Below are 12,800 nucleotides of genomic sequence, written 5' to 3' on the forward strand. Positions count from 1 at the left end.
TTGAACAAAAAAGGCCGGTGCCAAAAAATTTCAGACCGCCATTTCCTTTGAATTTTGTTTGACTTTAGATTTTCCGTTACATCCTTTGATTCTTTTTCTTTTTTTCTTTTGGCAGTGGGGGCCTTTTCTCCTCCCACCAACCCCCACCCACCCCTCTCCCGGTTTTTTGCAATTCAAATTGACACGCGTGAATGCGATGCCGGAGAGAACCTTTCAAGACACGACTGTAAATACTATCTATACGTGTGTGTAGATAGTTTGCTTTGGGTGTGTACGCGGCATTACGTCGGCTGGCCGAGAGTGCGCCCGCCAGTCTCTCTAGCAGCACCTGGCACTTTCCAGACATGGCCGTTACTCATCGATACCGCACACGTAGAAACTCGAAACACACAGCACAGCAGAGACGAGCGGACCGCTAGCACACCCATTTGCCCGTCATCTCGAGTTGTCGGCCCACTGTGCGATCCGTCGGCCGCCGTCCGCCTTGGACCGACAACACAACATCCCCTGGACCCGTCATGCGGCGGCTATATTTACGGACAGAGAAAAGGCGAAACGGGAAAAATATCTGTACGGTACGCCCTTTGATGAATGTTGGAGATGCGGCCGAGAGCGACGCGGCGACGGCCATACATGGGCGGCCATATTCACGGTGCGCGCACTGACACTGCACAGTGCAGACAAAGGACGGTCCCAGGACTTATTCTTGCCTTGATCATCTATCAATCTATTATTATTTGATTATCTATCATCTCGGAGCAGTTCTAACTATGTATAGTGAATTAGCTATACGAAGGAAACATGTGATTAAATCATTGGAAACACGCGCTGCTTACATCATGACGAATGGGCAATAATGGGCGGTGTAATTGCAAATATTTAAATAATGGCTGTTGCTGGACAAAGCGTCTGGCTTTCAACTTATTGTTGAATTCGGCCGGCGGAGAACATTGGCCGTGTTGTATTCTACGTACTATATAATGTCAGTTCTTTAAATCATTATGGGTGAATATTATTATTGACGTTGTATATAAGAAAAGAGCGATGGGTAGTATATGTATGTGTGTACCTGGTGAGAATGCCGGCGCAGAGCCAAGTGAAGAGGGAGATGGCCATGGCCCGGCTTTTGGTGCAGACGTAACCGGCCCTCAGCGGCTGACAGATGGCGTAATAACGTTCAAAGCTGATGGCCAGAATGGTCAGCACTGAGGTGTGCGGAGCAATCAGCTCCACGAAAGTCACCACCAAACCTGCATGTCAACAGAATAAAGCAAGTTATATTATGTGTACAGACATATCAGGTTACAACTCTCCTTTTTAATGATGATGTCTATATAGCCTGGAGGCAATAACTTGACGAAATTGATTTTCCATGTATTGGATATATATTATATGTAACGTTCCATCGATTCATGTGAGCGTCGCATGGGTTTCTTGACATGTTTCCCCACACAATTTATATAACAAATAATCAATTCAAAGAAAATTCTAGTGCCATTCTGGTTGGATACATTTGTTTAAATAGCTTATTATTATTGCTGTCTAAAAATGACCGAAATGGAATTTTGGAAGGACAAACTAGGATTTGTTTAATCACAATGATTGGCTTTATATGTGGGTCAAACACGTCCGTTTGTTTGTCAGTGAGCCGCCAAGTGCCCGGCATCAGTGAGATAAAAGGTATAACAACAACTCTCATAGTCTCATCTGCAATGTGCGCTGGCTCCGTAATAATCACGTATACACGCCAAGAGTGTTGAACCGTTTAGCGCAGCAGTGCCTGCAGTGTTGCGTGAATACCAAACACAGCAGCAGTCCTATATACGGCCGGGCAGTGTAATAATACTGTATGTCTAAGGAAAGCCAAAGTCGCCCGTGCGTACGTGCTGGCGCTGGCCGTCGTCTCTCTCTTTTATATTCATTCGTGTTTGAAGATGATGACGGTCCGGTCAGCGACACGAGCCCTTATTCAATGCATCCGCCACATTCAATTACATCCATCCTGATTATTATATTGAATGCGGTTCAGAGAGAATAACTATTGTATATTTATAGTATATATATCTATATATAAATAAAATATAAGGGTCCAGCTAAAACTGCGGGTTGCGAGTGCGGTGAGATAACCACATCACCATTTGCGGTCACGACCGGCCGTCATTTTCGAGTGGACCGAGCGATCGCCATTTCCGTCTTTTTCCTTCTTCTTTTCTTTTTCTTTTTCTTTTTTTCTTTTTAGTTCGTTCACAACAGCCTTGGCTGTTTCGGTCGTTATTATACTCGGATCCAGTGTTACGAGCGGCAGCAATTGACACTCACAGTCTATCAACGCCAAAGTATATTATTTAATGTCCCCCGCCCAGATGTATATACTCTCTCACTTCAAACTTGGCGCCATCCGTTTTCATTGGCCTTCGTCGACTCGGCTCCGAGATATATACTACTGGGGAGTAGGCTGCGATTGTTAAAAGAAATTCCCGACATGAAAATTTCGATTCAATTGAAAAGAAAAGAAAATATGAAAAAATAAGCCAATCGTCTTTTGAGGGACAAACTGGAGCAGACGAATTTTGTGGCCCGCAAAAATGAATGAAGTGTTATTCGGCGGCGGGGGGCAAAAGAGAGAGTCGAAAAGATTATATTGGGTCATCATCTTGGATTCATGGGGCTCTATAAAATCTGAGACTCTCTTTTTCAGAAGAATGAAATCGAAAACGGCCGCGAGACTATATGAGAAAAAGAAATCAATTTGACGAGCGTAGATCTAGATAAACCGATATGTTATAGCAGCAGTGCCGCCAAGAAACTGGGCAAAAAAAAAAACGAAACCAAAAAACATAAAATCGAGCCGCGTACACATTCTTATCCTTTCTTTTTCTTTCTTTGTTTCTTTTCAATTCTCCTTTTTTTTATTATTTAATTTTTGCCTCAGCCATATGTGTATCTCCGTCTATATCTGTTGGCCAGTCTTTTATTTGTTTGCCCGCGCTGATGTCCTCCGACATTCTTGCGTATTATTTCGACTGGCATGCCAGTGGTGGTGCTGGTGGTGGTGGTGGCCGTCGTTTTCTTGGATGTGTCTATGTGTTTACAGTCTGCCAACAAGTTGTTTAACGACTGCCCGATATGCCGGGAGTCATTCATCGAGACAATCCATTTCGTCCGCCGAGTTATTGCATAGATCTGCCTGCATATTCGTATATATAATCATATACTGCAAATAAACATCGTCTATGTAGGGAGGGAGACAGACAGATGAGGGGACGGCACAGCCAGCCAGCAGCAGCGCAGCCAGTCTATTTATATGGTAATTGATGAGCTTGTGTGCCGATATTAACCCAAGCCGACGACAAATATTCCAAAAGGAACGAGCAGAGGGACTGACGAGAGAGTGAAAAAGTTGCTTATAGTCTCTTGACAGTGTGTGCTGTGTTGTGTACAAGTCTGATGCTCTACTCTACATATACGAAAATAAACCACCAGCTCATCTTTTCTCCTGTCTCTCTCTAGATTGTGGGTCTCCGCCCCCCCCGCTATACTCCTATTCTCCTCCCACCCATGTCCTATACCCGCCTCTGTATAAATATTTCTATCTATTACTGTACAAACTGAAAAGCCAGAGAAAAAGTGCAGATATATTTGAGCCTGCCGCCCATTTCCTATGTTCCAAGGACCCACAGATGACGGCCTTTGCGTTTGGCATCTACTGTAGGTGCTGTAATCCCGCGCTAGGATCTCTCTATACGCGGGAGACAGACGACACACTGTGCGGTCCATTTCGAGACTTGCAGTTGTGTGACTGTGTGAGTGGAGGTCGTTGACGGCGACTAATGACTCTGTCCACTTATTTCCAAACTCTTTTTGACTCCGACGTTTTTTCTCTTGTGACGGAGAGAGAGCGTGTGTGTGTATAGGGTGTGGGAGGTGCGCATATACACGTAGCAGAAGTGGGTGGTAGATAGAGTAGTCTAGGTATAGGTGTATAGACGGTGGGGGTTGGCGGGAACGAAGGATTCGCAAACGATGTCAACGATGCCAACGATGCGACCCCGTGCCAACGACTCACCAGATCTTTTTTTCTTTCTTTCTTCTTCTTCTTCTTCTTCTTTTAAAAAAAGGAAATTTATTTATATATTTTTCGCCAACGAAACAGAAACAAAAAAGCCCCTGCTGTTGATGGATTAATGCGGTCATTCGCGTTTCTCCCCGTAAACGCTAATGGCCCGTGCCTTTGGCTTTCTCCATCGGCGGGACCGCGCGGGACTATAGAACACAGAAAGGGAGCCCATCTGAAGGTCGACAGCTTGATAGGGGGGGGGGGGGGCTGGATGGATTAAAAACAAAAAAAATGCCTTTATCCAAGAAGAAAGAAGTTCCTTATAGCCCCCGAGGCTCTTTAAAAGGTATAAAGGATGGAGATTAATAAAAAACAAAAATGGCAGAATGCTGGCCCATGCAGCATTAAAAGATAAAAAATACTGTCCGCTCAAAGACAAACGGCCTGTACAGCTGTGAGCTATAGACTGCTATAGACGTTTACATATCGGTAGCCACGCCGGGTTGGAAAGAAGCTGTTGCCCAAAACTATGAAACAACAAAACAAAAACGTCATATCGTCTAAATGGCAACGGGCAACATATTTCGGCCGCCGTCGGCTCTTTTGTTTTTTTCTTCTCCGCTTACTTCTCTCTTACGCGAATTCTCTTTTTTAAATAAAAGATATGATTTCTCTATTATCTCCACGGCATTGGCTGGAATAATATAATAACAAAGAGAACTTGACAATCAACTCTAGACGAAGGTCAACCAACGACAATATCACTTTGTGCCAGAAGCGAAACTATTCTAGTGAAACTCGACGACACAGGCAGCTAGCCACCGCCGCCGCCGTCGAAATTTTATTTGTATAATACGCGCATGTAAGGTATCTTCTTCTCGATATCTATAGCAGAGCATTTGAACAAATAACAAGCCTGGTGAAGCGTCTCATATGAAAGTATATTATAGTAGCCTAGTCTAAAGAGCTCCTTGTTCTACGGTATCGTATTTGAACATTTCTGCCGTTTTTTCCAAGGTTTTTTCGCTGCCGCCGTGTGCAGTTTGGACCAGTCGGTTTGTTGGCATTAGACGTCATGGCAATCTCCAAGAGAAAACAAATAAAGGAAAGTCTCCCGGGAGTGATGGGTATATAGGAGAAGGGCAAGGGCAAGGGAAAACTATATTATACGCTTTAGCGGACCCCTTTCGTGCGCATGTTTCACATGAACATACGTATAGGTTGGGTGAATTAAGTACATGTAAGGAAGAATAAAGGAAGAAAGAAGAATAACAGCACCTAATTAGCTTCCGACTTCCGACTTTCTTTTCTTTTCTTTTTCGGATGCTGACTGAGAATAAATCTGACTAGCAGTTGAGAGGCTGAAAGCTCCCTCGACTCCGGCAGCAGGCCAAGCCTGAATAAGCGCACTCGGACGTCCAAGTCAAGATTTAAAATGAAGAAAATGCGTCTATACTACTACACACAGTCTAGACATATAATTAATCGAATCATACGTAAATAGCCTCTAGAGTGTACGGTACAAAAGGTCTAAATAAAAAATGAAAGAAAACCTATAACTTGACTTTCATTTCTATTTCGGGTGTCTGAATGAAGCTTTATAATAAGCAAGATAAAGAAATGGGAGTTTGAAAACGTGATATAACATTCCTCAATTAAAACGTTTTGAAGCATTTGAAATTGGATGAGAGCAGAGAGATAAAGCAGCTAGCCTGACATCGTCACCTGGGGAAAACATTCAATTAAAACATTGCTATGCTCTAATGTGATGCACTGCAATGGCTGCACTATGGGAATCGTCTCCTGTTTCATGTCAAGCTATACTATTATAGAGAGAGAGCTGTAGGGGTAAGAGCACCCCCATAGAAATCTCACTAATGGTAAAGAATCGCAGGAAATGTGATGAATGTATAATTAGAAATGAAAATTTGTCTTCCTTTAAATGAGCGGGAAACTTGAAACCTTTGAAATGGGGTTATAATTTCGCACACCAAAGTACACGAACTTACTATGACACAACGATAACATTTTAGAAAACAGTTTATAGATTAACTCTGGCAGATCAAGACCGCCAAAAGAAGTTCATGTCGTACAGCTTGAGTGCATATATGTATTCGCTTGTTCAGCAAAAGTTATCCCCCTCTAATTGTTAAAAGTTGCTCTGTAATACGGTAGAGTTCTAATGATGGCGTGGCAACTGGCAAGGTCTAAACTTGCTTGGCGCATACATATTCGCGGGTGCATTATATACAACGGCAGAGAGGGCCTCATTAACATGATCAAGACAACTCTAATTACTACCTGCTGGCTTTTCAGCATATCTTTAGTACTAGGTTGAATGAATCGCAATAGACGCGAGCAACCAGCGGGAACAATACAGCTACTGCAAACAACAGGTAGCTCAGCAGCTACCAGGCTAGCAGTCCCTGGAGACCCCGCGTGACTCCAACAAATGTCCAAAACGAGACGGGAAATGCAACGACAAGTTTTTCTATAGTTTTGAGTACACCAAAGTATATAATATATTAATATCTGCAATTGAATGTACAGCGTTTCGCCGACATGGTGATGTCAAACTGCATCAGACTTGCCTAAATTGCTTTTCGGACTTGTTTTCTTGTCTGCTGAGATTAGCTTTGAGATGATTTTTGAACAAACGCGTCAGCTGGGTTATTGCGATTGTGACATTGAGAGTTGGATGTCGTCAAGTGAGTAGTCGTCGAAAATATGACGGAAGAAGATTGCCAGATGAGTAATGCATATGCTGCGCAGTTCAAACAAGAAGGAGAGAGAAACAAAATAAAAGGTCAACACGAACTTTGCACTGCAAAATTCAAATGTTTCTCATCTCATCCGTCAACTAGACCAAAAGGCTTTCCATCGTCAAACAATTGAGCAAGATTTTCGTTCTGGATGGATCCGGCAGTGTATGATCCTTATATAACGTTTCATATACATGCTGTTCCTTATTTATTCTGCATTGATAGCAGCAGCAGCAGCAATCGTCTGTATTATATTGTCTATATGGCTGTTGGTTGACGTCTAAACAGTCACGCGGATAACACGTTAGCTCCGCATGAGCAAATGTACTGAAAGTGGAGAGACACCACCACTCGACCGAAAAAGAAAAAAGGTTTCTGTACATATATCCCGTATAGCACTATATCTAGTTCCGTAATAACAACAAATATCTTTCACCGGTTCACCCACTTAGCGAACGAAAAGGACCTCCCCTTTTTCGGTTCTGACTGCTGCTGCACATCAGTTGGTGCATTCTGAGCCTATAACACATATTGACTTTGATCGTGCCAGGCTCCCATCGACGTGCTGTGGAGGCCGTGACGCCAAAGTCAAACATGGAGTCAAATTCTTCATCAACAAACGAAATCGTTGAATCCTCGACCAAATCAAAAAAAAAAAAAATCTGGCGTGTAGATACAGCAGTTCATTGTTGAGCCTTGATTTCGTTTTCTTTCTTTGCTGGCAGATTGCTGCGCACTATATAATCCTTTACACTTATTTTGATGCCATGTCGGATCTTGTATATATAGTAGTTCGGTATTGTGGGACTAGATCTGATTTCATCTCCCGGCGGATCGATCATTGTCGACCGTGCCATATCAATCCGGACATATACTAGTCTGTATAGTCTATTGACAGCGGTATAGAAATAAAGCCAGCAGGAGGAGCGAAAAAGGCGCTTTTGTTCTACTATATAGCTATACGCCTTTAGCCGCGTCCGTGATGTGCGTGCTTACTTAAAGTCCCGATGGTTTACTTTACTCGACGGCTTACAATCCGTCCGGTTGCAGACATATTGACACATAGCGCAGCGTATATAGACGAGCGAGAAAGAGAGAGGCCTAGGAGATTGGAACCAGATCCCTCCGCTGCACGTATGCCGGCCAGCTATTCCAATTCTGTTTTCCCTTATTAAAGAGATGGTTCTCAGGGCCTAGGCCTCAGACTGGCTGGTCTACTATATATATAGGTAGGCCCACATGTCAGCTATAGAGTCTTCTATACATCCTCTGATAGGTTATCTTCTGTTTTTTCTTCCCCTTTCAACTGTTTAATCAAAAGGGAGTGCCCTAGTTATCGTTGTTAGGAGTGTCCTAGTTATCGAGAACAAGAGTTGGGCATAGTTCGTGTGGGAGCGCTCCTAACATGAACATGGACCGTACTAGATTGCAGCAGCAGGAGTCTTCCTCCACCACCCAGCATCCAGAGTCAATCTTATATAATTATAGACCGCGCGTGCCCTACATATATTCTGAGACTGCATAGTCAATCCGACGACGACTAAAACATGTGCCTATAATACGTATATGTATACAATCTAGACATATATTGTATATAACAGCGCCTTCAATTCTTTGCCATTTCAGGAGGGCAGCAGCAGACGGTGTCGATTCAATCGAGTTTGATGGTCTGTCTGGAGTCTGATGGGGTCTCTGGTCCCGTTCCAGTCACTTGATATGCTAATGCGCGGAGAGATTACGGTGAATCAAACGTTTTAGAGGTGAAACGATTCAGGCGTGAATGCTGCTGCTGCCGCGTCGCGTTTCAACGTGAAATACATGAAATCAATTCAGCGGATAATTTCATTCCATTTTCAACTTTTTCAAAGGTGTTTTTTTCTCCTTTTATATCCAGTCAGCCTATACGTACATTGCATTAGCATAGACGTGGGGGGAAAAAAAGCTCGCTAGCTTTGAACGCGTGAATCCATTTATTGATGCGCTGACGTAGATTCCGGCCGACTGGGACCGTGTCTTTGTCAGTTGCCGGGCCCTAGTTGCTGCTGCTGCTGCTACTGCGCCACTCATCTCTTCCATCAACCCCAGGGTATTGTTCTATTCTTTCCTTGATATAATCCAGCAGCAGCCCAACCGTTTTTCGGCCTTTTTTTCTTCTTCCTGTTTTCTTCTTTGGTTGACGGTGTCGTCTTCACCTCTTCATTCATCGCGCCCGTCTCAAACGGAGCGAATGGCCCACATCGTCGTCGCCTCAAGAGTCTGCACACACGGGCGACGTGGGTCTCTATAGCAAATAGGGCGCGTCAAGTGAGGCATCAGTAGTCGGCGGCACACACACACGCACACGCCCGCTGCTTATAAGAATAATGTGTCCGTGTGTCTTTTGACTTTGCCAGCAGCTGGCGACGCCCTCGCTGAATGATGTACGTTTAATAGGTTTTGATCAGATCGTTTTTCTTATGTGTGTGTGTGTCTCATCTCCCGCCGGCGAAAAGAAAAAGTAAGGGGGGAAATAGCCGCAAAAACTGTCATCGTTTGTTATACATATCAAATGACTCTTGAACATTTTGTTTTGCATTTTAGAGTGAATATATCAAAGGATAAAATATGCACAAAGGAGTGGGGAGTGATACTATTGGCCCGTGTGGGCTGCTGCTATACATTTCGTGCAATATCTGTCGGTTGGGTATATAAGAATGGGTGGGGTGTTGGTCTATGATATAACACGGTCCTGATTCATTGAATGGGAGGAGGAGGAGTGCAGCACAGGGCCGTTTGTTTGGACGAGGAGCGAATATGATTCTGCCTTAGAGCCGCTGCTATCTCTATAAATAAGAGTGTAGAGATGTTGTTGTATTTATAGATTTATAGTGTGGACAGGGCAGCTGCGTCAGATGGCCGTAGAGAGAGAGAGAGACGGGCGGGAAAAATAAGTGTCACGGCGGTATAGGTCAGTTGTCGCCGAGACTTTTTCTTATCCGGGCAGCGCACGCAAAATAAAGAGGCGGCAGCAAGGCACGGCACGGCACGCGCCGTTTCTCACACTCTATCAACACACGCACGCATACTATGAGCATAATATAACGCACCCTTCTTCTTCTTCTTCTTCTTCTTTTTTTGGACCCGCCGGAATAAATCTAAAGCCCAAAGGCCGTGTTATATCGACGTTGCCTCAAAAAGAAGAAAAACAAAACATCCACAAACATCCACCAAATGGCTGACATAAGAAAAGAATTTTGTTTTTTTGTTTTTTTGGAAGAAAAGAATGAATGACAGCTTTAGAATATACCCCCACAGGGCTCATCAAGTAAATACTTTGGGTGAACAGGAACTTGTTATCTCTTTGTCTCCTCTCCATTCTTTTGCATTGGGGGAGGGGAGAAAGAAAGAAAAAATAAAAGCGGAGCAAGAGGGGCTGCTCCGTCGGATCATAATAATACATTATGGTTCGTCTATTTCCATCCAGACAATTCTTCTGACTCTTTTTCCCACGTTTCTTTTTTTGTTTTCTTCTTCTAGGCTAGACATAACACGGAGAACATTTATTTGTATTGGATTCAAAGTGTTTTCTCAAAGAGGGGGAGAGCCTCTATAAATGGATAGGATAAAGTGTAGAAAAAGAAAAAGAAGAACTTGATTTTATTCGTTTTCTATTATTGCGGAGATGGAGACGTTGGATTTGATTATTTCACCCATTTCTCTCTCTCTCGTGAATTGGACGGGCTGCATGTCCAGCCAGTCTATACACTATATGAGCCGAGAAGAAAAGAATATACATAGAACTGATGGTACATTCGTCTCCATTGCTTTATACGACTCCTTGCCCAAGACCGGACAAGGAGAATGGCTGGTTTTTCTTTAGAAAATCAAGATAAAGGATCTTCTGTGTATGTGGGCAAGAGAGAGAAACTGGCCGGCAAAGTCAGAGCTATTATATAGGAGAGAATCGACAGGCATCTAGTTGGTTGGAGCACTGTAGTGTCGCTCAGTCTGTACGGCCACAACACGACACAGCGACTATAGAGGAACTATTCTGTATCTCTCGCATTCAGTTGGTATGTACAGCCAACATAAATCTGGCCGAGTGCAAATCCCCAAAATGGTGCGCGCTATGTGGCTATTCGACAATCGGCACGCTCTCTCTACGGTTTGCTGAGACGTCCGGCCGACCCATCAGTCTCAACGTCGGGATGAATCAAACCCGACCACTTTTGATATACGTAAACCCCAAAATATATTTTTTTGTGTCTCTTATTCTTTTTTTGATTTTCCATTCAGCAGCTTTCAACTTGGAAAATCTTATTCTTATTTTCATTCCACGTCTGGAATTGCTGCTGCGCATGATGTCATAGACGCCGAGAATCGACTTTTCACGCAGGAATTTCTATAGATGAAAAATGGGTCGACAGAGTGTTTCGCCATTTCGACAACAAAAGAACGAAAGAAAAAGAAAAGAAGAAAAAAACCCCCTCAAAAGGTGGACTCCTCGAATGATCCCCCCGCCAATTTGCAGCTGTAAACACAGAACGGCCAGGCAATTTTGTCCTGTACAACCCACACAGCAGAGTGTGTTTTCGATATACTTCACCATGTTTGGCCAAAGTTTTCTTCTTCGGGATGGTTGCGGGAAGAGAGAGAGAGGAAAGAAAAAAACCCATTGACGTGTGGAAGATTAAGAGGGCGTTACCTTTTGGGCTGAAGTGAAAGAGTAGCTAATCATAGCCCACTCATTTTCAGGTGATAAAAAAAAATAACAAACTCTCGTCTATGCAGAAACGGAACTTGAATCAACTCTCGACTCCTTGAAATTTTATTGATTTTCTCCCTTTTGTAATAATATGACGAGAAAATTCTATATCTCTGTGCCAACTCCGACAATTCCCCCCAAAGCCATTTTCCATGCGGAATGAATGCGCTGTTGAAGGTTGCAAAATCCATTGATATTCATATAGTGGATCGTAAAAAAAGGAGGAAAAAGAAGCAAGAAAGAAAAAGAAGAAAATAAAAGCTGTTAAAGTTGAATGTTTCGCGATTCTCTGACATTTCTTTTTTTTTCTTCTTTAAAAAAAATGCCAATGTACGAGATAGTCGAGTCGTCGTCTATATTGCCGAGTATTTTATTCAAATCGACGGACTTGTGGTGAGGATAAAAGCGGCAGAGATGCCAGGAGCTTCAAACTATATACATAGATCAAGAATAACCTTCTTTTGATCATAATAAGCTCCAGAGTTTTCGCCGGGATGGCTCTTATTCTCTCTCTATATATACACTCTGTGTTGTGTAAATAATGCAAATGCAATCCATTTTTATACTCTATTTCTAACAAGCCTTCCAGCAGATATATATTCCACCCCGAAATTGAATCATCAAACATTTTGTTTCCCTTCTTGTTGATCCAATCAACTGTTTATGGGCCTAGAATTATGCAAAGCGGTTCATCAACCGAGAAATAGAATGAAACTACGTCATCGTCGGGGAGGGCGCGGTCGTCATAGAGTTTATCAAAGAATTCATGCAAAGCAGCTATAGTGCTATACCTATTAAGGGACTCGTGAGAGAATTAAGCGAGAGACAAAATGTCTAAAAACGTTTTACCATAGAGGTATAGAACCTATGGGATATAGAATGGCGTTCTTTATCCTCTTTTGTTTGATTGTAATACCCTTGTTTCGTTCGGGATTAAGTGTCCTCATCACGCTGGCGAAGGGAATAAGCGCTTGGAAATAAAAAGGGCAGCAGAACGAGGCTGGGCGCGATTGGCTGGCATAGCTAGCATCAGCCCAGCACACCGCGCCCTGCTGTATATTCTATCTTTTGTTCGAGACGTTTTATTTTTTTCTTTTGCTTATTCCATGATTGTGTCCATAAAAAGAGCGAGCAGCTTCTGCGAGAGAGTCTTCGCGTGTCGAAATTCGGCAGTGACACCGTTTCTTTTATTCATGGCCGCTCAAATGGCCAACGCGTATTACACACACAACAAAAT

The 12,800-nt window shown here is 43.2% G+C and overlaps 1 protein-coding gene across 1 annotated transcript in view; it reads right to left on the reverse strand.

Moving 5' to 3' along the window:
* The window catches only part of LOC124204138 (thyrotropin-releasing hormone receptor-like), a 30,037-nt gene that overhangs the window by 7,573 nt on the left and 9,664 nt on the right, over positions 1-12,800 (reverse strand). Inside the window, exon 2 of the mRNA XM_046601149.1 lies at positions 1,070-1,250. Coding sequence (XP_046457105.1) covers positions 1,070-1,250 — 181 coding nt within the window. The remainder of the gene's footprint in view (positions 1-1,069; positions 1,251-12,800) is intronic.

Source organism: Daphnia pulex, chromosome 10, assembly GCF_021134715.1.
Source record: "Daphnia pulex isolate KAP4 chromosome 10, ASM2113471v1".
NCBI classification, from domain to species: Eukaryota; Metazoa; Arthropoda; class Branchiopoda; order Diplostraca; family Daphniidae; genus Daphnia; species Daphnia pulex.